General features: G+C 43.6%; 2 protein-coding genes across 3 annotated transcripts in view; one reads left to right on the top strand and one right to left on the bottom strand.

The window, feature by feature from the left end:
* ABCD2 (ATP binding cassette subfamily D member 2) overlaps positions 1-27,215 on the bottom strand; it is an 89,016-nt gene that overhangs the window by 21,140 nt on the left and 40,661 nt on the right. Inside the window, exons 1-5 of one of the 2 annotated variants that reach the window (XM_069956121.1) lie at positions 18,689-19,719; positions 9,242-9,422; positions 6,695-6,816; positions 3,806-3,959; positions 917-1,011 (exon numbers count right to left, since the gene is read on the bottom strand). In XM_069956121.1, coding sequence (XP_069812222.1) covers positions 917-1,011; positions 3,806-3,959; positions 6,695-6,816; positions 9,242-9,422; positions 18,689-19,594 — 1,458 coding nt within the window. In that variant the 5' untranslated portion in view covers positions 19,595-19,719. Of the gene's footprint in view, positions 1-916; positions 1,012-3,805; positions 3,960-6,694; positions 6,817-9,241; positions 9,423-18,688; positions 19,720-27,215 lie in introns of those variants that run through there. The other variant, XM_069956122.1, reaches the window with a different exon arrangement.
* The window catches only part of REDIC1 (regulator of DNA class I crossover intermediates 1), a 37,741-nt gene continuing 33,490 nt past the window's right edge, over positions 22,965-27,215 (top strand). The window contains exon 1 of the mRNA XM_069956120.1: positions 22,965-23,072. Within this exon, the coding sequence (XP_069812221.1) occupies positions 23,050-23,072 (23 nt within the window). The 5' untranslated portion in view covers positions 22,965-23,049. The remainder of the gene's footprint in view (positions 23,073-27,215) is intronic.

Raw genomic sequence — 27,215 nt, forward strand, 5'->3', positions numbered from 1 at the left:
GTCATCAATGGTGGGTTTGGCCAATGCTATAAGGTGTATGGGGTAGGGAGTCAGGCTTCATGGACCGACCAACCCCTTTGTTCTCGGACAGATAAGCCAGCTCCAGAGCAGTCTGGCTACAGCTTACTCCTCTTCTCCTCATAGAGAACACAAACATTCTATGCCAAATATTTATGTGTATGGTGAGGACAGGAGAGATACTGTAACTGTGGGATGAACAATTGTTCGGTGAACAGTTATCAAAGGTGTATAGGCACTTTAAAATCTGTGTCAAACCTGCATCTTAAATCCACACTTTTCTGTGCACATTTTAGGGGTGGACTTCACATACAGTGAAGTGCACTTACACTTTGAGGCTATGTTCACACTGCGTATGAGTCCAGCCGTAGTGCGAACCGTGAATATACGCACGTAGTTTTGAGGTTGATGCGTTTGCTTGAAAGTATACGATATACGCCCGCACAGTGCACACTACGTATGAGCTCACAGCCGGATCGTATGCGGCGCCGTGAAAAATTAACAAGACCATTGTTTGAGGACGGAAATGTTCCAACTCACGGCCGTGGATTTCCATGCGGTCCCGTACGAAGTACTTATTTCAGCCAAATTGAACTTGATTTTTCGATCCAAAAGGTTCTGTGTGGTTTACAGGGCTGGGCGAAGATTTCCAAGTAAATGACCTGCCTCAGATCGCTTCTAAACAAGCTAGGGAAGCATAACTGTACTACGGGCGTATGTTCGCGGTGCGTACGCATCCGGCGCATGTCTATTTTTCCCACGTAGTTTCAGCCGCACATGTACGGCGGCGTACGAAATGCGGCCGGACTCATATGCAGTGTGAACATAGCCTAAATGTACTTTATCAGTTGACAATACATATTGCAATATAAATGCATTGATGTGTAACTATACTTACTGTTATATTTAGCTTAGAAACTACAATATCCCCATTTGGAGTAATGATCGGGACATTTTCACAGATGATCCCATGATCTACATCGATTACTTTTCCTGATCAAAAAAAAAAAAAATTTAGTAAAAAATATTAAAATGTTCCTGTAATAATTTTCACAACAATTTATCACAAAAGTGGGTTACATATTCTGGTCTCTTCAGGAGTGTGGACATTTGTTCACGTCATCTGTGGACGGCAATGTCAGCAAGACATATCAGGCAGCCCAAAACATATTATCCACTGGACAGTAGAATAAATGGCTCTCGCTGTAATATTCCTCTAAGGAATTTTCGACTATGTTTTATTGCAGCAGACAGTATCCCTGGCCTACTAAAGAATCAGCTGAGTCTAGTTGGACATTTAGTCAGCATTGGCAACATAACCAAATTATTTTAAGAATTACAGGCCATAGTTTACGGGTTTAAGGGCACTTGATCAACTCTGCAAGTTTTGTTATGAGAAAAATATCTTATTGTGCCTCAGTAACGGAAAAAAATAACATTTTCAAATGCTTCAAATAGGTTCAAGTTGACAGTGAAAACAAACATTTGAAATACACATAATACATTGCTTGTTTATGGAATAGCAGAGTAGTGGACTGTTTCATTGCTGTTTCCTCACAATACACATTATGGCCTCAACTAGATTTGGCTTAAAGGGAATCTGCCAACACCCAGGCTCTACCTGAGGTGCTGACAGTGTGTTGTAGTTGGCAGCCCCCTAGTGAGCATGGTACCTTTTGGTAATTTGTTCATGGAGCGGATTATGCCCTCGGGTCTCCTACTGTAATGAAGAGTCAAAGAGTGGTTGTGGCTAAGCGTTTGTGCTGCACTCAGGCACGCCTCACCACTCCTTCCTCCTCTCTTTTCTTCATGAATAATCAATGCTTTATGGCCTCCTGCTAACTCACACTGTCAGCCAGTGTCTGTAATTGCAGATCAGTTCTCTTTAGGCAGTTTATGTCTGAAAGGAACACTTAAATATAGTTGAATCTCCTAGCCCAAATGTGTTGGAGCTATGGTCTAGGGGTAAATAATTTGTTTAAAGTCAACAAAAGTTTTATTTCCTTGGTTTAATTTCCCTGATGGAAATTAAATATAGGTATTTTTTTTCATTATTGTATAACAAAACTGAATTTTAAAACTAATTTGTACCTGATGGGAAATTCTTTGCATGTTTAAAATGAATATAACAATGAAAAAAAGATAAAATATATATAACTATATTTAATTTCCTTCAGGGGAATCGAACCAAGGAAAAATATTGTTGTTTGTCTCCACATAGATGATTTACCCCTAGAACATGGTTCCAACAGATTTGGGCTAGGAGATTCAACTATATCTGAGTGTTTCTTTCAGATATAAACTACCTAGAGAGGACTGATCTGCAATCAAGCTGACAGCGGGAGAAAGCAGGAGGGTGGGCAGAAGGGATTAGGTAGGGCACTGGTGCTGCCAGATTCCCTTTAAACATGTGATAAGTGGGGGTCAAAGTATGTTCACACAGGTTGGAGATCAATTGTGTTAAAGGGAACCTGTCACCCCCCGTGCCGGGGTGACAGGCTCTCGACCCCCCGTTAGAGCCCCATATACTTACCTAATCCCGCCGGGTCCCGCTTCTAGAGGTGGTCGGGTGACGGAGATCTCAGCCGCTGCAGCCCGGCGCGCGCTGAGAGATGAGTCCAACGCTCATAGAGAATGACAGAGCGCTGGACTCTCCTGTCATTCTCTATGGGTGTTGGACTCATCTCTCAGCGCGCGCGCCGGGCTGCAGCGGCTGAGATCTCCATCACCCGACCGGATCCAGAAGCGGGACCCGGCGGGATTAGGTAAGTATATGGGGCTCTAACGGGGGGTCGGGAGCCTGGCACGGGGGGTGACAGGTTCCCTTTAAAGCAATAAAGGATGCCAATAAAATGATTTAATACTGAAATTAAATGATACAGTAACACAATGAAAATGCAATGCGAAAGCATGTGTGAACACAGCCTCAAACTCATTCTACATTAGTGTGTGCATTATTTTTGTATTTCATGTCAAATTTTACATCTTTTTAATATTGGGATATGCTAATAAAATTATATTGTTTCATGAAATGGTTTGGTACTAATTTCTTAGGTGGTATACATCTCAAGCTGCAGCTCAGACCAGGAAGCAGCAGCGGGACGGGAGAACAGGGCAGCGCGATCTGGACCCAGCACTGGAAGCGCAGAGGTAAGTGGATGGCGGTGTCTATATCCAACCCCTCCCCGGTTATACAATAAAAAGCATCCCAGTCCGGAGTACCCCTTTAACAAGAATGCTATTGAGATTTAGCATTTTGTAGGGTGGGTGCGTTCACAGTTAGGCTACGTTCACACATAGTATTAATTACATGTTAAATCATTGCTATTTTGCTGCTAATTGAGCAATTTGCAATAAAATATCAAAATGTTTGCCTCAATTCCATCAAAATTGCTGCAAACGTATTGCTTTACCACTTATCACTTTTGCAAAATTGCAAATTCATGGCAAAATAGCACTAACAAACATTAATTAAATGCACATTAAATGCTATGTGTGAACATAGTCTAACTTGGTAAACTGTGTAACCAGAAGCTAGACGACAAACAGCTGATTGCTGAATAGTGGGGGAGCCAGGTGTCAGCACCCAGAAATAAACAAAGTAAGGCCTTACTCCCATGTTCTGTGTTTTACAGACAACACAGACGTGGAAGGCCTGTAGTGGAATCCCAATGCAACAGTATTGGCCGTAGGAACGTGCCATTGTATTACAGCGTGTGAACATAGCCTAACTGGACATCGAGTTAATACAAAGTGTTACCTTGGAAAATCTAAAAAGAACAAGTACCTCTAATTTCCAAAGGTCCGTCTATGTGAAGTCCAGTCTTTTTCATGTTCTGTGTTTCCTGAATTGATGATTTTTTATAAATTCCTTGTTTTACTTCATTAAAGACAGAAAACATATTATAGACCCTGGCAGTGTAACCTGCTAGCTCTGTGACCTACAAAGCAAAAGAAACACTGGTTTTATTACCTATGAATGCTACTTAACATTTGTAAACAAGATATTAGAACCTGGCCCAGCATAGGATTGCACTTATTTCCAGGCTGTCAGAAGTAGCTTCTCACATGAAACAGAACATAATGACTGAGCTGAGTTTTTCTGTTTCCTCATCTACATATCAATTTTTCTTTTGGGACCCCAGAAATCAGGATCAGTGATGTCCTGGAAAAACATCACTGGGGGAATGGCCATTGTAGGGAGCTTGCCTAGAGGGTGTCCTGCAATGCTTCAGTAGAAACAGATGGCACATGAATGGTGCATGTCATCTGTTTAAAATTGTCCCATTGATCCATTCTATTGGAGCCTCCATTATCCAAAAAACAGAATGTATAAGAGCAGGTTCTACTTTTATGGAACAGATCAGCGGCCAAAAATGGATCCATTTTTAAAACCGATGTGTGGATGACCACACTGAAATCAAGGGGTCATTTTTTGGTCCATAAATCAGGACAGGCATGTTGTGCAGGGAGCGTGTCCACAGGGAGAGGCCAATCGCCTCAATTGTACAGAATTTCTATCCAGTAGCACTGCTTGCCTTCTAATCCTGTGTTTTACTGACAGCCTTTGTGCTGTGTGCTGTAGGCAAAGGCAATGCTAAGCACTTAAGGCAATGGCCTTACCCTGCAGACATTTCCATTTATGAGACAACACAAACTGCTTGGCTCACAAGAAGAAGTTCACAAACCTAAAGTTATACCTGAAAATGTGTTTTAGGGTATAAACCCACACACCGTATACGCAGCGTATTTACTGCTGCGATACGCAGCAAATACGCAGCAAAAACACAGCAAATACGCAGCAGATTAGATTTAAATAACTGAACACAGCATCAAATCTGCACCATCAAATCTGCTGCGTATTTATTGCGTATCTGCTGCGTATACGGTGTGTGTGTTTGTACCCTAAACCTGTATCTGGTGCCATGACATTGTGTGAAATTGTCTGACAGATTCCCTTTGTTTAGACATCATTAAAGGGGTTATCCAGAATAAGAAAAGCATGGCCACTTTCTTCCAGAGATAACACCACTCTTGTCTTCAGTTTGGGTGGGGTTTTGCAACCATTGAAGTGAATGGAGCTTAAGGGTATGAACCCACACAAAGTATACGCAGCGTATTTACTGCTGTGATACGCAGCAGATACGCAGCAGATTAGATCTAAGTAACTGAACACAGCATCAAATCTGCACCATCAAATTTGCTGCAGATCTGCTGCGTATTTGCTGCGTATCTGCTGCATATACGGTGTGTGTGTTTGTACCCTAAAAGGGTTAGCCAGCGCTACAAAAACATGGCCACTTTCTTCCAGAGACAGCCCCACTCTTGTCTCCAGCTTTGGTGGGGTTTTGCTGCTCAGTTCCATTAAAGTGAATGGAGCTTAATTGTAAACAGCACCTGAACAGGAGACAAGAGTCGTGTTGTCTCTGAAAGAAAGTGGCCATGTTTTTGTAGCACTGGATCACCCCTTTAACTGCAAACCACACCTGAACAGGAGACAAGAGTTATGGTTTCTCTGGAAGAAAGTAGCCATGTTTTTCAAATGCTGGATAACCCCTTTAAAGGGGTTATCCAGCGCTACAAAAACATGGCCACTTTTCCCCCTACTGTTGTCTCCAGTTCAGGTGTGGTTTGCAATTAAGCTCCATTTACTTCAATGGAACTGAGTTTCAAAACCCCACCCAAACTGGAGACAACAGTAGGGGGAAAGTGGCCATGTTTTTGTAGCACTGGATAACCCCTTTAACTGTAATCTGCTGCTCGCCAGTATATGCTCCTGTCATCTCTCAATAGAACTGCCCAGGGTGTACTAGCCATATTTCGCATCTGACTCGCTGCAGTCAGATATCAGCATGGCAGTAAGTCATAGCAGTGACGGAAGTGCTCATGCTTACCGCTGAGTGTCACTGTCAACTGACATTGACCAGTCAATACTTTGATCCGCCTGATGGGAAAGCACTTAAGCCCCTATTATACAGAGCGAATCAAGGAGCAAACTAGTGCTGTCAGCGGTCCCTGCTTGCTGCCACCGCTATTACACGTGGCGGCAGCGAGCGGATAAGTGCAGTGGAGGCCGCGGGGAAGTGCGGGGGGGCTGCCCGGGCGATCGTTAGACTGTCCAGGCAGCCCATAGAGGATAGCGGCGGTCTGCTGCAGCGGCAGATCGCTGCTATATGAGTCGTTTCTCTTTCAACATGTTGAAAGACAAACAACGGCAACGATCAGCAGACATCCTACATGTCGGCTGATTGTTGCCTTCTATTATACGGAACGATTATCGTCCGAATACGGCTGATAATGGTTTTGTGTAATAGGGCCTTTACTGACCAGTGATGGAGACACCCACTGTCTCACACACTGTTCCTGCAACCTGCTGCCTATGGGTACCATTCACACTACAGAATCGAGGACGGAAATTTCAAGCGGATTCCACTGAAGTTTTAGTGTGAATTTCGTAGTGTGACCAGGTAAAAGCCTTTAGAGGCTGCTTGAGGCTGAACTTAGCTTATTCAAGACTAGGGTGGAGCACTGACAATTACACACAGATGATAGTTGTGCATCCTGTGGCCAATCCACCTCATCTCTGGAATTGGTCACTGACTTGATCAGGGGGGAAACTTCAAAACAACAGTGGCTTCAAAACAACATGCATAAAAGAGAGTGCAATCAAATGTACCTCTTTATATGATGACATAATTCTTTCAATGGCGTCAGCTCCAGATGCTAGTAGGTTTCTGGCTGTTGTGAAGGCTTCAGTACGTTCACTCACCATTGCATGTTTCTGCCCATCTTCTAAATCTAAGTAACCAAGAAATCACCAATTGAAAAACGTCTATAGCCATATATTTGTCAATGCTTTGCTTTAAAGATCTTGTTTAGGACATTGTCAACGGATGAGGTTCATGGTTATATATACAAATCTGTGTACGCACTTTAAGGCTGGGTTCACACACAGTATATTTCAAGCAGTATTTGGTCCTCATGTCAGGTCCTCATAGCAACCAAAACCAGGAGTGGATTTAAAACACAGAAAGGATCTGTTCACACAATGTTGAAATTGAGTGAACGGCCGCCATATAACAGTAAATAACTGCCATTATTTCAATATAACAGCCGTTGTTTTAAGATAACAGCAAATATTTGCCATTAAATGACGGCCATCCACTCAATTACAACATTGTGTGAACAAAGCCTTTCTGTGCTTTTAATCCACTCCTGTTTTTGGTTGCTATGAGGACCTGACATGAGGACCAAATACTGCCTGAAATATACTGTGTGTGAACCCAGCCTTATGCTACATGCAGCTCATACCAGGCAAAAATGTGCTGTGCTGGCACCAGAGAAATAAAGTAATACTGCTCTATTTTCTAGAACAGGGATGGGGAACCTGCCAACTGCGCAGGCAGTGCCGGACTGGCCCACTAGAGGACCAGAGGATCCTCCGGTGGGCCCCCAGCTTTAGAATCTGCACAAACACTGACTGACATGTCGTTTCTCACTGGTTCTTCATTGGTGGGCCCCCAGAATCATCGCCTCTGGTTCACCTCAGTTCCCACAGTCCGACACTGTGTCCAGGCACGATGGAAATTATAGTTTTGCAATAGCTGGAGGGCCGAAGGTTCCCCTGACCTGTTCTAAAACCTTCACAGTCCTCTGTCTGATATTTTCTCTTTATCCTTTAGCAAGATTTGTTCTATACCTCCTTTGTTTCCATTTTTTAGCATTGATAAGTTAATTTCCCTGTTTGCAATATTTATTATTTTATTGTGCTGTTTACTATGTGTTCTGGCCTTTAACCCTGCATAATTATTTCACCATATTTCCTTGGCATATGCTCCAACCTGTCCTCTTCAACTGTCAGTGATTTATTACTTTCCTATGAAGCTCTGGCAGATGGGGGTGCCAGAAACTATAGATTACAAGTAAAATCCACGAGAATCAGTTTTTTTCTGCATCGTAGCTATTTACTCCAGGAAAGTTGTGCATGAAAATGAAATATAAAAATTTTTTAAACATTAATAAAATAAAATGAGAATAACTAAATCATACCAAGGCACTAAAACAGTAGTGAAAAAGGTAATACCTCATCTCAGCTTATCCTCTATACATAGGATAAGGGATACCAAGCTAATACTGGGATTCAGACCACTGGGACCCCCACTATTCTGAGAATGGAGACGCAATTGTCCCTGTAGCCTGTGCTCCATTCATCCCATGACAAAAACAGTTATATACTTATTTATTAAGAGAATTAATATAGTACTACAGTTTTGTTTAAAAAACTGTTTGGATCTTTCAATTAGGGATGGTCCGAACCTGGTTCGGTTCGGGTTCGTACGAACCCGAACTCTTGGAAATGATTCCCGCTGTCTGCCCGCTCCGTGGAGAGGGTGGATACAGAGGGAGGACCGCCAGGAAAACGGGGATACAGCCATAACCATAGGCTGTATCCCAGTTTTCCAGGCGGTCCTCCCGCTGTATCCACCCGCTGCACGGAGCAGGCAGACGGCGGGAATCTGATGCCGAGCGTTCGGGTTCATATGACACAGCAAAACACTTTGGGGTCCTGCACACATTACAACCCCATCACAGTCAGGAACGTATATAGTCGTATGGCTGAAGTGCAGGGGTTAAATGGTTATGGGTAGAAATGAGTGAAGCCGCATTGTTTTGCTTTGTACGAAGCAAAACTAATCTGCTCTTGAATCCTGCGGGCTGGCAGCTCTGTAAAAAGGGTGGATACACATGGAAAACATAGATACAGCTATGGCTTCTTTGCTCATCTCTAGTTATGGGTTACTTACTATGCAAGCATTTTGTTAGTACCTTTATCTTTATTGCCTGTTCTGTCATCTTTGTAAAAAAAGACCTTTATTCCCAAGGACAGTGTCACAGGACACCCGGCCTTCTCACAAAAAGATTGACAGCTGGCTCATCTTTGGCTGCGTGTTATTTTAACGCAGCCAAAGACAGCTGGCTGTCAATCTTTCTGTGAGGAGGCAGGGGCGTCTGGTGGCAGGTGGTATTTAGAGAGAGGGGCGGGTGCCAGCAGTGTCACAGACGTGCCTCGGTGACACTGTCCCCGGGTAATAATAGACCTTTTCAACAAAGAAAAATTAGCAATTAAGAAAATATATATATATATATATATACATATATATATATATATATATATAGTCAGTTTCCCTTTATATTTTGCAATCCCCATAGCTGTGGTTCTTACCTCCATCTGCAAACCCTGTTGCAGTGATGATGGGCACAGCCACCATAACAAGCCCACTTCCACTCCATACATACTTCATCAGGAATTGTTCTATCATAACATACCACAAACGTTTAGACAGAATAAGATTCATCTGATCTGCTAATGCCATATAACTTTTCTGAAGCTTTGTCATTTCTACCTAAAGAAAACAAAACACAACATTATCAATGCAAGAGAAGTAAGACATACATAATTTACACAAATACATTTGAATTTAAAGCGCAACTATAAAATATTTTGACCATTCAGTTTTAGTTAGCTTAGGTCATGATAAGATTTTTTGCAATATACATTAATAACCTAAAATGAACAGTTTTTTAAATACATAAAGCCAAAAGTCCCCTCAGAGCTCTCTTTGCCTCTGACTTATTTCTGCATTCCTGCTGGACACGCCCCCTCCCTGCCGATCCGTCCTGAGTGTACAGACTGTGACAGCAGCATCAGATAACAGCCCTGACACAGAGAGAAACATAAACAAAACCTCCTCCCCCCTCCTAGCAGCACGTTCTCCCCCCTCCCCTCACAGAGGTGACTTAGCAGAGCTGAGGGTGTTGTGTGTGAGAAGCAGCGCAGGGGAAGAGCTGGATGGAGGGACAAGTGTATCCAGTGCCACCATGACTCCAATGTACTGCATGAGGCAGTGTGGGTGAGTCACTGATGGGAGGACTACAAGTCCCAGCAAAACACAGCTGTAGTCCTTCCATAGTACATAAAACATTTACATCAGATGTGTGCAGCAGGTGCTCCCACCACCATGGCTGACATTATCCTATAGTGTTATGAGAGCAGATGACTGTATCTAATCCCACTGTGTGTGATACCATCTGTTGGGGCTCTGTATCTAATCTTACATTGTGATACTGTATGCTGGGGCTCTGTATCTGATGCAACTGTGTGTGATACATCTGCTAAGGTGCTGCTCAGTGAATGGAGTGACCCAGTCAGGAAGATGAGGGAGAGGCCACGCCCACTTTCTCTCAGCCAGAAGAAAAATTCATTTATTCCTCTGAGCCAAACAACTGTGGATATCTCAGTGAGAGCACAAGTTAGGGCTCTTTTTAAAGGGTAACACGTGGGCTTTTTATTTGAGGAATTTCATTTTTTGGCTACTGAAATTATAGTTACACTTTAAGTGATAATCTTCTGGTGTAAGCGTGGTAATGATCAAACGACAAATGAAAATTAGAACATACGTCGTTGATCGAATCTTTTGAGCTGACCTCAAAACTATCGTTAATTGTTTGCAAGTATTTCAGTGTAAACACTGGTGGTGAACAGTTTATATTACAAATGTATTTACGATTGTATTAGCAACTTTCGCAGAGATTTATCTTCTCACCTACACGCCTATTGTTTGAAAGAAAAAAATCATTGTTTACCATTCGCCTTTTGATCACTTACATGATTTATCTGTATGTGTAAAAAGAGCCTTTAGGCTATGTTAACACAACATTTTTTCAGCTCCGTTTAAAATGATGTCCGTCATTTTGAGTCTAAAATAACGGATGTCATTTAGCTCTCTCGCCTCCCCTTAGTGCAATGACGGTTGTTTGTACATTATTCTAGTTTGAGATTACCAATTGCCCTTTGGGTGTGTCTTAATTGAAAAATCCATTGAATTTAATAGTAAAAATGGAGAAAGAACGGTGACAAAAAAAAAACTTTGTGAACAACTAATAAAAAATGTCCGCTGTTTGCAAAAGACGTCGTAAAATAATTGTCATAATAATTTTTTTGACGTTTGCGGAGATAACTCCCGTTATTCCATACATTTTGTGCAGTGCACACCCGTCTTTCCATTGACTTCAATGCATTGCATAGCAGTCAGTTAAATTGTGGCAAAACCTGGCGTTGTTTTAAATTGCAAAAGCAGCCACCTTTTCTCTATTTTTGACGTTGTGTAAACATAGCCATAAAAAGATAATGAAATGTGTTACCTTCTAGCTTTTATTTTTTTTTATTTGCACAAAAAAGAAGAAAATGGAGAGCGGATACTAGTATCATAAATAACAATAAATGACCTTAGCTTCTCAGATATATGAGTTTACTCACTGTTCGGAGGGGAGTAGTAGCCAGACTCCCCCCCAGGCCAGGAACATCCTTTTCTTATATCTCCTTATGACATTGGGAACTCCATGGCTGCTTGAACTCCAACTTGTGCAGCTCAGCAGTGGCACACACCTTATTTCACAGGGAATGCTTCAGACACTTCAAACCTCCTTGGTCTTTACTAGGGATGGTCCGAAACCGAGTTCGGTTCGGGTTCGTACGAACCCGAGGTAATGATTCCCGCTGTCTGCCCGCTCCGTGGAGCGGGCGGATCCAGCGGGAGGGCCGCCTGGAAAACTGGGATACAGCCATAGCCATAGGCTGTATCTCAGTTTTCCATGCGTTACTCCTGCTGTATCCGCCCGCTCCACGGAGCGGGCAGACAGCGGGAATTTGCTGCCGAGCGTACGGGTTCATACGAACCCGAAACTCGGCAGGTTCAGACCATCCCTAGTCTTCACCATTCACTAACTATATATTACTGGCACTTCAAGTAAGTAGAAAACATTTATTTAAACATAATCCATATAGGTGTGTGCTACTGCTGAGCTAGACAAGTTGGAGTTCAAGCAGCCATGGAGTTCCCAATGTCATAAGGAGATATAAGAAAATGATGTTCCTGGCCTGGGGGATGTCTGGCTACTACTCCCCTCCGAACAGTGAGTAAACTCATATATCTGAGAAGCTAAGGCCATTGTTTATGATACTAGTATCCGCTCTCCATTTTCTTCTTTTTTGTGCAAATATCTTCAATACCGGGAGAACCTTAGCCTGTCCGGGAGGATTGCAGCGGATCTGCATGTAGAACCTGTTTTGGGCTTATACACCTAGTGAGTGGTGAACATTTTCACCACTCACCAAGTGGAAGTTGTGATTGCTGATTTCTGAGATTTCTACTGGGAGAACAGTTCCGCTCCCGATTATTATTTCTTTTTTTCTGTGCATTTCAGATAATCCATTCTAGCTTTATAACCCCCAGAGATCAACTGTTATTGCTGTTATTTCAGCCATACAAATGATTCTCTATGTAATATATGGCCAGACAGGGCCCACCAGAGTGAGAGCTGCCCTTTGCTGCAGCTTTCTTACCTGGCTTACACTCGGGAGATTTCAGGCTGACATCTATGATGCGTATATATATATATATATATTGCATGTGGCCGAAACCATGCTTCGATTTGGTCATGAAATGAAAGTAAGTAACACTGTCATTGTTTGCTACAGGGCTGTGGAGTTGGAGCTAGTTTTGGCTGGAGTCAGAGACGGAAAAAATGTACCGACTCCAACTCCAGCTTTAAAAATATATACATTTTTATACATAAATTTTATGTTTTGCTTATCAATATATATATTATGAACAACATTCTAATAGGACACTGGCCCTATTACATAAGGGTGGTGAAGGAAAAGTTGTTGGTCACTATTTGGCAGTTTGTTTCTGAGCTGGAAGAGTCCATTGTGTGGGGGGAGATCTGTGCTGTTCTCTTCCTGGATGCCAGATGATTGTGTATGAGCAGCAGTGTAATATGAAGATATCCTGTGTAATATAGAGGAAAAGGAGGATGAGAAGACATAAGTAGTGTAGCAGTAACCTCAGTCCTCAATGTGGTGTTTTTCTTCAGTGTTCTATGGCTGCAGCTGTGTGTGTGTGTATGCTATGGCTGCAGCAGGCTCTGTATGTGTGTGTATGTACTATGGCTGCAGCAGGCTGTGTGTGTGTGGCTATGGCTGCAACAGGCTGTGTATGTGTGTGTATGTACTATGGCTGCAGCAGGCTGTGTGTGTGCTATGGCTGCAGCAGGCTGTGTGTATGTGTGCTATGGCTGCAGAAAGCTGTGTGTGTGTGTGCACCATGGCTGCAGCAGGCTGTGTGTGTATGCTATGGCTGCAGCAGGCTGTGTGTGTATGTACTATGGCTGCAGCAGGCTGTGTGTGTGTGTGTGTGTGCTATGGCTGCAGCAGGCTGTGTGTGTATGCTATGGCTGCAGCAGGCTGTGTGTGTGTGTGTGTGTGTGCGCGCTCTATGCCGTGCCCCCACACCCACAGTGACCCCTCTGTATCACTATGGCTGACCTCTATATTACAGGTATCTGGCATTGTTAGCAATGTTTATGTGTGTATGGTGAATATTTAGTTAGAAACATTGAAGATTGTTAGCAGGAAAAGAGCACCAGCTCCTTCTAGTCTAGTTGTGAGTAGTTCAGGACATGGAGGCTGGAGACTGGCTGTATCCACTGCACACACAGAAGAAGGTGCTTTATATCTTTCCTCATTCCCTCAGAAGTTGTCCCAGGATCATGTAGGACGTTAGGGAGAAGCTGCTGAGCCAGTGTCATAAATAACTCCCCTGGTATATGACTGGCCATTTATGAAGAAGCAGGAGTCCGAGTCGGTCCTGATAAAATTTAGGAGTCAGCCCTGGTTTGCTAGTTGCACATTTTGACAAAAATGTGTCCATTTTTTTTCTCAGACTGATAAATCTGCGCCAGGGAAGTTAACATTTAGGTGGCTTCATATTACCTTAAAATCTTGGAAAAACACCATAGTGTTTTGTTTTGTTTTTTTAGACACCAGCAGCCAGGTGAAGGCTAGAGGTCAATGGAAGTTTATAATCTGCCATATATGCTATGATTACAGTGATACCAAATTTGTGTAGTTTTTACCAAATTTGTATAGTACCACCACTTTAGCACAATAGAAACTATTTTCCTGAAATAAAAGAACACAAACTGCCACCACACTCCAAGATCCATAGTGTTTTTATTTTTCCTGTGACAGCTGGGAATAGACTTACTTATGCATTACCACTTTAGTGCAGTATACTGAAGAGTCAGCATTATGCTACATGTCTTCGGCCTGTGTAAAAGTAAGGGTTCTTTTACCCACCGTGATATGCTGTCATATATGGCCGCAAACAAGTGCTGATCAGAGAGATCAGCGCATGCTTGCAGTGCCTTTACAAGGCTATAAGACTATATTGTTCCTACAGCAATTGAAATATGTTGTTATTGGCTGCATATCTCCTGTTTAGACAGAGAAATATGCAACCAGCTTATCTGCTGATCCCTGGCACTTTTACACAAACCAATTCTTTAGTGATAATCGGCCAGTGTGAAACGGCCTTAAAGTGACTCTGTACCCACAATCTGACCCCCTTCAAACCACTTGTACCTTCGGATAGCTGCTTTTAATCCAAGATCTGTCCTGGGGTCTGTTCGGCAGGTGATGCAGTTATAGTCCTAAAAAACTACTTTTAAACTTGCAGCCCTGTGTCAAACACTGTGCTGTTGCCTACAATATCTGTGCCCTAACTTTGCACCACCCCTCCTCACCCTGTTCATCATTAGGAATGCCCTTAGAACATTTCATCCATGCTGAACATTGCACAGGTTCCTTAACGATCCAGCCCATGTGCTGTGCTGACACAGGTGGGGAAATAGGAGACAATCTGCCTGGAGCATTCCTAATGATGAGGAGGGCGGAGAGGCGGGATGGAGAGGTTGTGCCAGCCTAATGCATACACACTCTAGGCCACGGTCGTCTGGCACAGGGCTGCCAGTTTAAAAGTTGTTTTTTAGGACAATAACTGTATCACCTGCCGAACGGACCCCAGGACAGATCTTGGAATAAAAGCAGCTATCCGAAGGTACAAGAGGTTTGGGGGGGTCAGATTGTGGGTACAGAGTTGCTTTAAGAGAAGTAGTCCAGGTAGCAAGTTTGAAAAACGTTCTTTCCTGGAAAAAAAAGCAAACAAAACCAAAACTGTTGCCACATTCCAAGATCCACAGTGTTCTTATTTTTATTGTGATGGAGCTCAGCGTGGGTTCATATTTTTTTCAGAAGATGTATAGTCTTGATACTATTTTTTACTTTTGTGGCTTTTATGTCTTTTATGTTGTTTTTAACTTGTTTGACAAAATACAGCAATTCTGGCGCTGTTTTCTTTTAAATATTTTTTTGTAGCGTTCACTGTGCAAAAAGGTATCATTTGTGTAGCATGGGCAATACCATGGCACACCAAATGGCAATACCAAATATATACAGTTTTGGGGGGCCTTTTTTTTTAGTAACAATTCATTTTGTATGGGTAATAGTTATATGGGCCTCACATCTCCTGTTTAGACAAAGAAATGTGTGGCCATTAACAATTATTTTTATAGACGCAGAAAAGATTAAATAAGCGAACAAACTAGTTTTCTTGCAGATCTCTGGCTCTTTTACAGAGGCCGATTGAATGTGTGTTCCTAGGAACATTCTTCAGCAATAACTGGCCTGGGTAAAAGGGCCATAAGAGGAGTAGTCCAGGTTGCAAAATTGAAAAACATTCCTTACTCTAGCACAGGACTCCTTGAGTGAGAGAGTGTCTCCACCACCCTGGGTCCTTTTAGACATGAAGATTTGTTGTCCACGGGGCCGCAAACAAGCGCTTGTTTGCAGTGCCTTTACACAGCACAAAAAAACAAGAGCTCCAGGCTGCACCAAAGATGTGTGTACTGTTCGTGCAGCCAAGGAAACTTTCAGTTTCCAGATCACTAGCAGTGCATACTTACCATGCTGCTTGTGATCCAGCATCTGGTTTCTCCAGTCTTCCAGCTGCTGGCTGTATCTTCAAGTTCCGCTTCCTCTGACTGCCAAAAACTCTGGAGAAGGCGGCAGCCTGAAATTACAGCAGCAGCTGGAAAACTGGAGAAGCAGATGTCGGATCACAAGCAACGTGGTAAGTATATACCCCTTGTGATCTGGAAGCTGAAAACACAGATATATACATATCTGTACTGCCGTTACAGCTGATAATCTTCCTGTGTAATAGAAGACAACGATCAGCCGACATGTACGATGTTGGCTAATTGTTGTCTTTTAATATATTAGGAATTATATATTATATTATATTATATATATTATATATATTGGAACGAAATAACGTTTTGGAGTAATTCATTTCTCCATGAACGTATTGCATATCAAAGTATCTCCTTTGTAAATATGTATATATTATTATTTTGATATTTGTGGCACGCTTGTTTGTCTGTTTGTTATTTTTTCACCTGAGCACTTTAGCTAGAGTGGGGACTGACATCGTGGTTGGGGCCACCCTATTAAGGAGGTGGGTTCCCCAAAAGGCAGGGAAAGATTTATGGATCTGAGAACATAGAGTGCACATTCCCTATAACCTGTCTTTCTTGCGTCAGCCATCACGCATTTGGGAGATAACATACATTCCCTTTTTTTTCTTCCCCCACTCTATGAGTTGTTTTACACTTTATACTACACCAACTGTATAGCACATTTATATTTGTTTTCTTTAAGCTTAGGTGCAGATATACGTTCTAGCTTGTACCTTTTTAGATGTATACCCAATAAACGTTATGTTTTATAGTCTATTTTGACCTACGGTGGTCCTTCTCTTCTGTGATAGTCTTTTAATATATTGAAAGACAAACGGCTAATAGCAGAGATCTGCTGCCGTTGCTCCGAATAGGAGCGGCAGCAGCAGACCGCTGTTATCTGCTATGGACTGCCCGGATGATCTAGCGATCACCTGGATATATCCCTGGAAATGCACTAAACATATTCCCTTAGGAACTAGCCACAAAACAACACATTTACCTGACTGTATAATTTAATAGTGCCCTTGTGAATGTGATCTTATCATAAATACATGTTCAGTCCATTGGTTTTATCTGAAGGTTTTACATAGTTTCTAGTATTTTACACTACACTCATTCTGTTACATTACATTCCTGGTTATTGGTTATTATAGTGGTGAAAGGCTAACTACAGTGAAATGTCTTATGGTGTGTTTACACGTAACGATTATCGTACAAATTTGCGCAATAACGATCGAATTCGAACGATAATCGTACGTGTAAACGCAGCGAACGATCATATGACGAACGATACATCGCGCATTTTGATCTTTCAACATGTTATCAAATCGTCGTTCGTCGTTCGCAAAAAATTCGCAAATCGTTCCGTGTGAACAGTCGTTCGCCGATTTAACCAATGTGTGAAATAGGCGTAAGCGTTCGCAAAACGATCGCACAACGAATTTGCCGTACGATATATTGTACCGTCTAAACGCTGCTCGTTATGAAAAAAAAAACGTTACTCCGACATCGTTAATCGTACGATCGGGCCAATTATCGTTACGTGTAAACGCAGCATTAGAAATCACAATTAGTTTGCATACCTCATTTCACATATAGTAAAATGCATAAAAGGGCTATTTAAAAGCTATATAATGATTTATATAAAATGTATACGTCTTTCAACACATTAAAATTTAAGTTGTTTTTTTTTTTTTATCACTAAAATAAAAAATAACCTACCTCAATCTCTCAATGCTGCCATTCCAACAGCATCCAATTCACCTTTGTCTCCTATTTTTCATGTTCCGATGACACGCCAAGCCCACAGAAACTGCCATGTCAGCTCATCACTTGCCATAGCAGTGACCTGCTTAAGCACTGTACTGGCTATTTTTATTATTATTTTAGCAACACTTGTGGATTAAAAAAATCCCCTTTAAACACATATAAGCTACAGTTTTCTAATACCACCAATATTTGGAGGTAATGACACACAAGGCTGCAGAGATCAGGATGTTTCATCCCCTTGGTCAAGGCTTACGTTGCTTAGCAGCAGAACCAAACAATTATTCAGTGGGGGTCTGAAAGACTCCCTGAGGAATAACCACAATGTGAAATAGTTTTTCACTGGAGTTGATTTACTAGAGAATTTGACATACACTTCTTATTAAACCTTATTAAGATTTCCTGCTACAAACAAAAGATTTCCCATGGCAAAGTTACTTTACTGCAAAACACCTTTATATACAGTATATAACACCAGCATTCTGATAATAAATACTGACTGGTGCACAGAAATGATGACATCAATTGGGCCCCAGCACTACAGCACATCAAGTAAATAAGTGTTTATATATATATATATATATATATATATATATATATATTTTTTTTTTTTTTTCATTGAAGGGTGAAATAGAGGATATAGTGAAAGATATTCACAACTAGTCAGATTTGCCATTAAGCATGGTGGCAACCTCTAGAATTGTCTTTTATAGACAGCTGTCTATCACCAGAGTATATGGGGGGTGCTAGCTGTCTAGCTGCCAGTATGTCAGGGCTGTCAGGGCCCTGGCTCTGCAGATGGTATGCCCTGGACTCGCAGTAACACAGTTTCCTAGACACTCAGTTTTAAATTTCGCGAGGACAGTGAGGCACATAATGAGGGTGGGGGATGGGGGAGATCAGCATGACAATAGCAGCATCTTCTTCCCTGGGCCTCTCACGTTTCCCTCATTGATCCCTCCTGCTGCTGCTGCTGCCTTACCTTATGGCCTCTGTAGAAGGCGATCTCCTCTACATTAGCGATGATCCTGGAGTGCACATAGCGCAGGTAGCCCTTCCTGTGGGCTTCCTCAGCCACCAGCTTGCCGAATTTGGGGGAGCATGCCTTGAGCACTTTGGCGGTGGCGTAGACCACCAGGCCGGCCAGCAGCGTAGGCCCCAGGGGATTAGCTCCTCTTGATCTGGCCGTCTGGATGAGGGTGTACGAGGTGAGCACCACGTCCAGGATGGGCTTGGTCAGGTTGGAATACAAGTGTGCTATGGACTGGGAGAACATCATGATGTCCTCGGTGAGGGACTGGTCGGGGTTGGCCAGCCTGCTGTCCATGTTAATGATCTTGTAGTAGGTCTGATGGGTGAAGTAGGTCTGGTAGGCATGGTCCACCAGCCGGGTGCGCAGCGCCAGCGCCAGCTTACACTCCAGGTAGCGGATGGCACTATTGACGAAGGTGGCCGGGATGGCGATCAGCAGCCACTTGATCAGCTGCAGCAGGAAGCTCCGGGGCTTCTTCTCCACGATGCTCTTCACTATCTTGCCATCCAGGCCGGCCACATACACGGACAGGAAGGTCCTGGAGATGAGCGCCAGCGAGTGCACGGACAGCAGCCCCAGCTCCCTGCTCAGCAGCCTCGGGAAGAGCACCCGCCTCAGCTCCAGCAGCTGCCGGTAGAATTCCGCATTGACAGCCGGGGAGGAGGGAGCGTGTCCGCCGCTGTCCCGGGTGCTGTGCTTGCACGGGCTGCGCTCCTTCCGCCGCAGCTGTCTGCTGATCATGGGGTACAGGGTCTTCAGTCCGTAGGCTGCAGCCAGCAGGATAGCGGCCCTCTTCAGTGCTGCCTCCCTGCTGCCCCATCTCACCCGCTCCGTGGCCTGCAGCATATGGGACATGTCTCCCCTGCTATTGGGTAGTACGCGCCTGGAGAGAGATGTCCTAGGACGGGCTTATGCCGCTGATCCGCACGGCAGCCGCATCATGTGGGCAGATGCAGAGAAATGACAGCTCGGCTGCTGGTCTCCAGTATCCGTGCACATACCAGCAGCAGCAGCAGCGCTAATGAGAGTGCCAGCCCCGCCCCCACCACTGCCTCACTGGCTGCAGCACAGCCCCCCTGCTGCCACTCACAGGGGGCTGCTGCAGTGGAGGGGGCTCCTACAGCTGACTGGGGGGGTTACTATGGAAAGTATATGGCAGGATAAGCTGAACTTCCTTACCCCCACCTCCACATCAACAGATTTCTGCCTGTGCTGCTGATGCTGCCAGCCGCCAATGTTAGTATGGTAGTATGTACCATATCAGCAATACAGCAATTGGTCAAGAAGGAGGGACCTGGAGCAAGGAAGCACTTTACACACCTGTGCAATGACACAAGCGAGTGACCATCAACCAGATTGGCACTGGTTTGTAGCGTCTTCAGAAGACACAATTCAGATACATCTTTTTTTTTTTTCTACATTGCCCGGTGGGCACTGGTGTGGGCATCCCAGTGGAACACTCCTTTTTTCAAAACGTCGTTCAATTCCTGTGCTCGTCGCTGTTCTCTTTTCGTGCACTGGCCTGGCTCTGTGCACTGGGGGTGGACCTGGTGTCCCCCGGTGTGGCGATATCCACTCCCCTCGGTGGCACACCTCTATTAGTAAAAAGGGCCGCATCACAGAGGGGAAGGGATATCTTCACACTGGGGAGCGCCAGGCCAGTGCACGAGAGGAGAACAGCCAAGCGCAGGAACCGGTGGCATTTTGAAAAATATTAACTGCACCCCCGGGTGTCCCTGCGCTGAAGCCAACTGGGTAATGTGAAAAAAATAAAGTGATGTACCTGATGATACATTCGTTTTAAATATATTGGTATCGGCTTCACATGGCCTGTTTACACCGAGAGATGTCTGACTGATAGCGATAAATTGGGAGCTGCACAAAAGATGTGGCACAAAAGATAGCCGTTTACCTGCTACTCAGCTGTCACTTTTACACAGGCAAATTATGGCTGAAGGAGCATTTTTAGCAACATTCCTTACCGATAATCGGCCTGTGTTAAAGGGGCTTTAGTTAAAGTTGGAACTGCAATGAATAGTGGCCGCACAAAACTGACAAGTCAGTTTTCTATGCAGCCGCATGGAATCCCGGACGGAGTGTATACAGAGTGTTAAACACTCTGGCCGGGATTCCACAGGACACAATGTTATTTAAATTTTCAATAAATTGCGGACCCTATTTATTGAAAATTTACGTTGTGTAAAAATATTCATATTTTATAAAGAGGCATGTGTGGCCAAAGCAGCAACCTAGAATATGTACCCTCAGGGTACAAACACACACACCGTATACGCAGCATATTTACTGCTGCGATAAGTAGCAAATATGCAGCAGATATGCAGATTAGATCTAAATAACTGAACACAGCATCAAATCTGCACCATCAAATCTGCTGCGTATTTGCTGCGTATCTGCTGCATATACGGTGTGTGTGTTTGTACCCTCAATCTCAATGGCATACAGATTCTGCAGAATGACATACAGCAGCATCCGTGTATCCCTTTTTAACATACACGTTAAACAAAAACAAAAATGTAACCTAGCCTTACTATTTTTTTTTATCTTGCCTGAAAAATGTAATGAATAAATTATCATAAAGTAATATGTACCATATTAAAGTGATAGTGTCACCTCACTTCAGATAGGTGCTGTTTTCAGCACCATCTGCTAGTGTGTCTGCTGCCCATTCTTAAAATAAATTTGTCAAAGGTGTCCACGTCTTCTTTCAGGGACAGTTCACACAAAACCAAAGTGTCGGAACTCTCCGCAGCATAATCCCACCCTCCTCATGTGTCAATAGGAGGGCTTGCGCACCCCCGCTTCTGTCGCTCTAAACTCAAAGAATTGACTTGAGCAGAGAGTGGCAGAAACAGAGCCACACTGAGGCAGGCGGAATTCCGTCGCTTTTGCTGTGTGAACTGGCCCTTAGATGTCAGTCACTGTCACTGAGGCGGGGCTTCTCGGCCATTGAGTGCCTTCTCCCCTCATTGTAAACAGGAGTAGAAGGCAATCCAGCTCACCATACCTGCAATAAATGTCCTCTCCGCCAGGTGCACAGAGGTGTGAGCTTCACCAGCAAACAGTAGTAGGAAGGAGGATTTCAGCACCATGAAAGTCCATAACTAATTCTTTATTGAAGCAACCAAAACAATAAAACCTGACAATGGCTGACACGTTTTGATCTTTACAGATAGTTGTATAGATTGAAACGTGGCAGCCACTGTCAGGTTTTATTGTTTTTGGTTGCTTCAATAAAGAATTAGTTATGGACTTTTGTGGTGCTGGAATCCTCCTTCCTACGACCTTCTCTCCTCCATGGTGCGGCGTTTGCTGCATTAGGATTGCAGAAAATCACAAGGGGGGTGTGGATTACAATGCTAGACTGAGGCAGGCAGAGGGAACGCCTGAGAAGCCCTGCCTCATTGACTATCTCCACAGATGGTTAAAAGCCTTTTTTGCACCTAAAATGACCTTTGACAAAGGTATTTTGGAAATATGCAGCAGACACCTACGTCCGACACTTGATTGCACCTACCCGAAGGGAGGGGGGGGGGGGGGGGGTGACAATATCACCAATACACCAAACTACAGTCAACTGAAAAATACCAACATTTTATTTTTATTTATTCTAATTTTTTAACTGTGTGTTATGTAACCTCTGTACCGTATGGAAAAAAAAAAAGCACTGCGGAATCTATACAAAAATATTACTATAATTATTATTACTATTAAAAATCGCAGACTACACATCAGAAAACAATGAGCCCTCACCCAACTCGCCTGACTAAAAATAAAAAAGCTATAGGGGTCAGAACCTGGTGGTGCAAGGATTAAAAATATATATATACGTACCCCTACATTGGGGGGTAAAATGTCAGTTTTACCATACAGTGAAATAATGGTTGCCCCTGGCAATTGCTGCAGTCTGACCCCATTTTTTTTTTCCTGATTTTGCAAAATACTATATTATATATGTATATACATATATATTATAGTCGGGAAGGAGTTAAATATACCCTGTGTTATTTTTTTTCATGGGCAATGGAGAAATCTGTATCACACACAAGAGCAGGTGTCAGAGGTTTACAATCAGGGAATACGCTATTCTTTTATATTATTCTCATGGTTTTTCCTAACTAATAAAGGCCAGAGTCCCCCTTTACTCATCTCATAGTTACAACATGGGACAACAGTAGAGGCGAAGCCGCTTCATGACAGAGGAGCGCTCCTTAATACCCTGTCACGTGACGAGAGGAGCCGGCGAGCGCTGTTCCCGCTATTTCCGTCTGCGTCACATTTTATCTGGCGCAATGAACTGGGTCGGTGGCTCTCGGTAGGTTGTTTCAGCCTGTAGCATCTGCCTGGTGTGCTGACGTGAATGCGGGACAGTGCTGCCTGGCGGACATCTTGCGGGGGTCGTAGCCGTGTTCCTCATCCTATTGCGTTGTCACTCAGTGAGGCCAATATCCCGCCGGCCTGACGGTGTGGTGTGTCACACAGTAGAAAGAAGGAGACATATGCGTGTTCTCATTCCTGTGCACCTGCGTCTTTATCCCTGTGCCTGGATAACGTGATATATTATGAGGGGAGGTCACAATTATTTCCTGTAGTAGTGTTAAAAATGTCGTTTACCACAACATATTATTGTTTGTTAGTAGGGGTAAATGGCTACTACCAAATATTTAGGCTATATTCACAGGGGTAAAGAAGTGCGGTTTTGGATGTGGATTTCCACATCAGCTGTGCAGCATCACTGGGGAAAGGCACAGAAAAGATGTAATCCTTCCCCTATCAATGGAGGCTATCCTGTAAATATATCACATACCAGTGTGAGGAAGACTGCGACCATAGTCCATGGTAGACTACTATATAGCCCTGAATACCTTTGTGATGCTATTCCAACATATACTACGCTGCGTTTGCACATACTGTACTGTAGAACAGGGCATCTAATGGATTACCCTTTACTCTTCAATTTTTAGTTTTTACTGGACACATTCGAAAAGCCATAACTCCTTTTTCTTCTGTCTACAGATATGAGGGCTTGTACTTTCTATGACACCTTCTGTTTTACCATAACATGTACGTCAAAACTGGAAAGAAAATATTTTCAGGGTGAAATAAAAAAAAAACCAAAACAACTAAAAAATTAATTGTTAACATATCCGTATTTGGTGGTTCAGTATGAGTAACCCCTTCACATAGTCAGTACATAGATATATGTTTTAGGGTGCCATCACACACATCGTATCCGCAGTGGATTTGCCCATGTATTTCAATGGGATGCCATACTCGGAGGGGGATTGTCATCCCACTGCGAGTATGTAAATTTAGCGATGTTAACCCCTGCGGCCCCATAGCATATATCACCTGCTCCAGGCTCCTGCTTGCTACACAGTCTCACGGCAATCGCACTGATTGGCTGACCGCTGGGAGGCCCCAAAGCAAGCAGGAGCCTGGCGCAGGTGATGTATGCTCCAGGGCCGCGGGGTTTTATGGCGCTAAGTTGAACATACTCGCAGTGGGATGACAATCCTGCTGCGAGTATGTCAGCCCATTAAAACGCATGGGCAAGTATCCACAGCGGATTTAGCTGCGAATACAATGTGTGTGAAGGCACCCTTAATGTTTATGGGGCTGATTCGGTGGGAGCAGCCCCATCTACATTAATCTCCTTGGAGCCGGGCATAATGACAGGCAGCTGCGATAATGGCACTTAAAGTGAATGTACCACTAGGTACATTGCTTTGCATTTCTTACATGAACAGACCAGTCTATTTTTGAGCACTGGCCTGGTAAAGGGACCCCTGACCCAGCGGTCTCTATCTTAGGTTAGGTAGGGCATAATAGGGCACCCTCCCTGACATTACCTTAATCTATACCTCTTGAATCCACGACCTCTATTGTTTTGATTAGTAAGTTACCTGCTTGTTTGCTCTTTTTCTGCACTAATAAATTATCTTGTTTGCATTGTCTGGTGTCCACCACAATAGTCATTTTTTACATTTGTTTTCTTGTTTGATTAATAGACTTGTGGGGACTTACACTCTATCCTGTCAGCATCTTTGACTTTATTTGTTCTTGAGCGCCGGCCTGCATGAAGCACTGGGGGCGGGCCTGCTGGTTCCCAGTGTGACGAAACCCCCTCCCCTCTGTGACACGGCTTCATTAGAATCAATGGAGCCGCATCACATAGGGGAGGGGAGACCTTCATGCTGGGGCCTGGCGAGCCTGCCCCCAGTGCTTCATTTCGGGCCAGTGCTCGGGAATAGATTGGCACTGGGTGCTCCGTTCTATCGGATATGCAATCTTCTCATAGACTACTCATAGAGTCCGCAGGCAGACTCTGTGCAGATGAAGATAATACTGATCAATGCTATGCAGTAATCTAATGATGCATATATAAGTCCCCTAGGGGGACTTGAAAAGTGGGAAAAAAGGAAGAAAAAAAAAACCTCCCCCAACAAAACATTAAAATCCTCTTTCCCACTATACTGTACAAATAAACATACTGTATTATATATCATAGCGCGTGGATTTGTCTTATCTATTGAAATATATAAATATTGGGGAGATTTATCAAACTGGTGTAAAGCAGAATTGATCCAGTTGCCCCTAGCAACCAATCAGATTCCACCTTTCATTTTCCAAAGAATCTGTGAAGAATGAAAAGTATGTTGGTTAATAGGGGCAACTGAGCCAGTTCTACTTTACACCCCTCTAATAAATCTCCCCTATTGTCCCTGCACCTTGAATAGCTTAAAAGAAAAGAGGGAACAAAACACACCAGGCGCGAGAAGGAACATTGCTTCAAAGTGACCTGTGCATCTGTGTTTTAATGAGCTATGGTCAGTAAGGGGTTAAAAATTGGGCTTTTTTTTTTTGCCCTTTATCCACTTTTTCCCTGATACATGATGTGGGCAAAAAACATTCATTTTGATCTTTGGAATTTTGGGTGAATTTATTTCGGCATGGTATACATCAGCCATCCGTAACATTACGGGTATGTTCACATTTGCCAGATACGCTGCCGATTTGTTGTAGATTTTCCCAGTTCCCAAGAAATCTGCAGTATTGCATTCTGGTGTGCCACTAAAGTAACACGTATGCAAAAGAACACTGCAGAGACACCATCATGTGTCTCGACGTCAGTGGACTAGACAGACCTTCCTCCGGGAAGGGACAACCAAGCCAAGGAATGTCTCCAATTAAAGGACAACTCCGGCCCAAACTATTTTTTAATATGTTATTACTTACGGAAAGTTAGACAAATTTCTAATGTACATTAATTATGGGAAATGCACATATAGGGCTATTTCCCTTAATTTAGTAGATCAGGGAGACTTCAGATTCTCTAAAAAGAGATGACGTCACGAACCGGGGGTGTAATTACAATGGAGTGTCCAGCAGGGGCGCACTATATATAGAAGTCAATGAGCACCATCTTTACACTATGTGATGGCTGACTCCCCGCCCGACGCCGCTCTCCGATAACACATGCCGGCTCCCTGTGCTTCCTGGTGTCCCCGGCCGGCATGTGTGATTGGAGAGCGGTGGCTGGGCGGGGAGTCAGCCATCACATAGTCAGTGTAAAGTGTGGCCGGAGGAGGAGGGGGGGAGCGGAGGGGGATGATAGCTGCACAGTGATGAGCAGCTCCCCCTGTGCCCAGCAGCAGCAGCATTAGCGGCGGCGGCGATATAACCCAGCTACTACTCTCCCATCACCATGAGAGTAGTAGTTGAGTCTAGTCCAGAGCGGCGGGCGTTCGATAGCGGCGGCGGGTGGGCGGGCAGCAGTTTGGCGGGTTACTGTTATGTACTGATTGATTACATTTATGGAATACTTTGGGGAGCAAGGACACTTGCTCCCCAAAGTATTCCGTAAATGTATTCAATCAAAAACACTGTATACTGTATTACATTTACATACACATCCATTGTAATTACAATGGAGTGTCCAGCATGGGGCGCACTATATATAGAAGTCAATGGTACTCATTGACTTCTATATATAGTGCGCCCCTGCTGGCGATCCATTGTAATTACACCCCTGGTTCGTGACGTCATCTTTTTTTAGAGAATCTGAAGTCTCCCTGATCTTCTAAATTAAAGGAAATAGCCCTATATGTGCATTTCCCATAATTAATGTACATTAGAAATTTGTCTAACTTTCCGTAAGTAATAACATATTAAAAAATATCCTTTAAGGAAACTACCTAAGCAAAGTATCCATCCACAGACAGCTGTTTCGGGGGTTTTGCCCCTAATCAGTGTGGAGTAGGTTTCTGGCTAGTGGGAGCAATGACTAGTAAGTGCATGCAAAAGGACGCTGGTTGACCTCAGGGAGACCAAAACACTGCAGAGACACCATCACGTGTCTCAACGTCAGTGTATTCTAGAACATTGCCCCCTGGGAAATCAAGTATGCAAAAGAACACTGCAGAGACACCATCACGTGTCTCGATGTCAGTGAACT

This window comes from Dendropsophus ebraccatus, chromosome 1 (assembly GCF_027789765.1).
Source record: "Dendropsophus ebraccatus isolate aDenEbr1 chromosome 1, aDenEbr1.pat, whole genome shotgun sequence".
Taxonomy (NCBI): domain Eukaryota; kingdom Metazoa; phylum Chordata; class Amphibia; order Anura; family Hylidae; genus Dendropsophus; species Dendropsophus ebraccatus.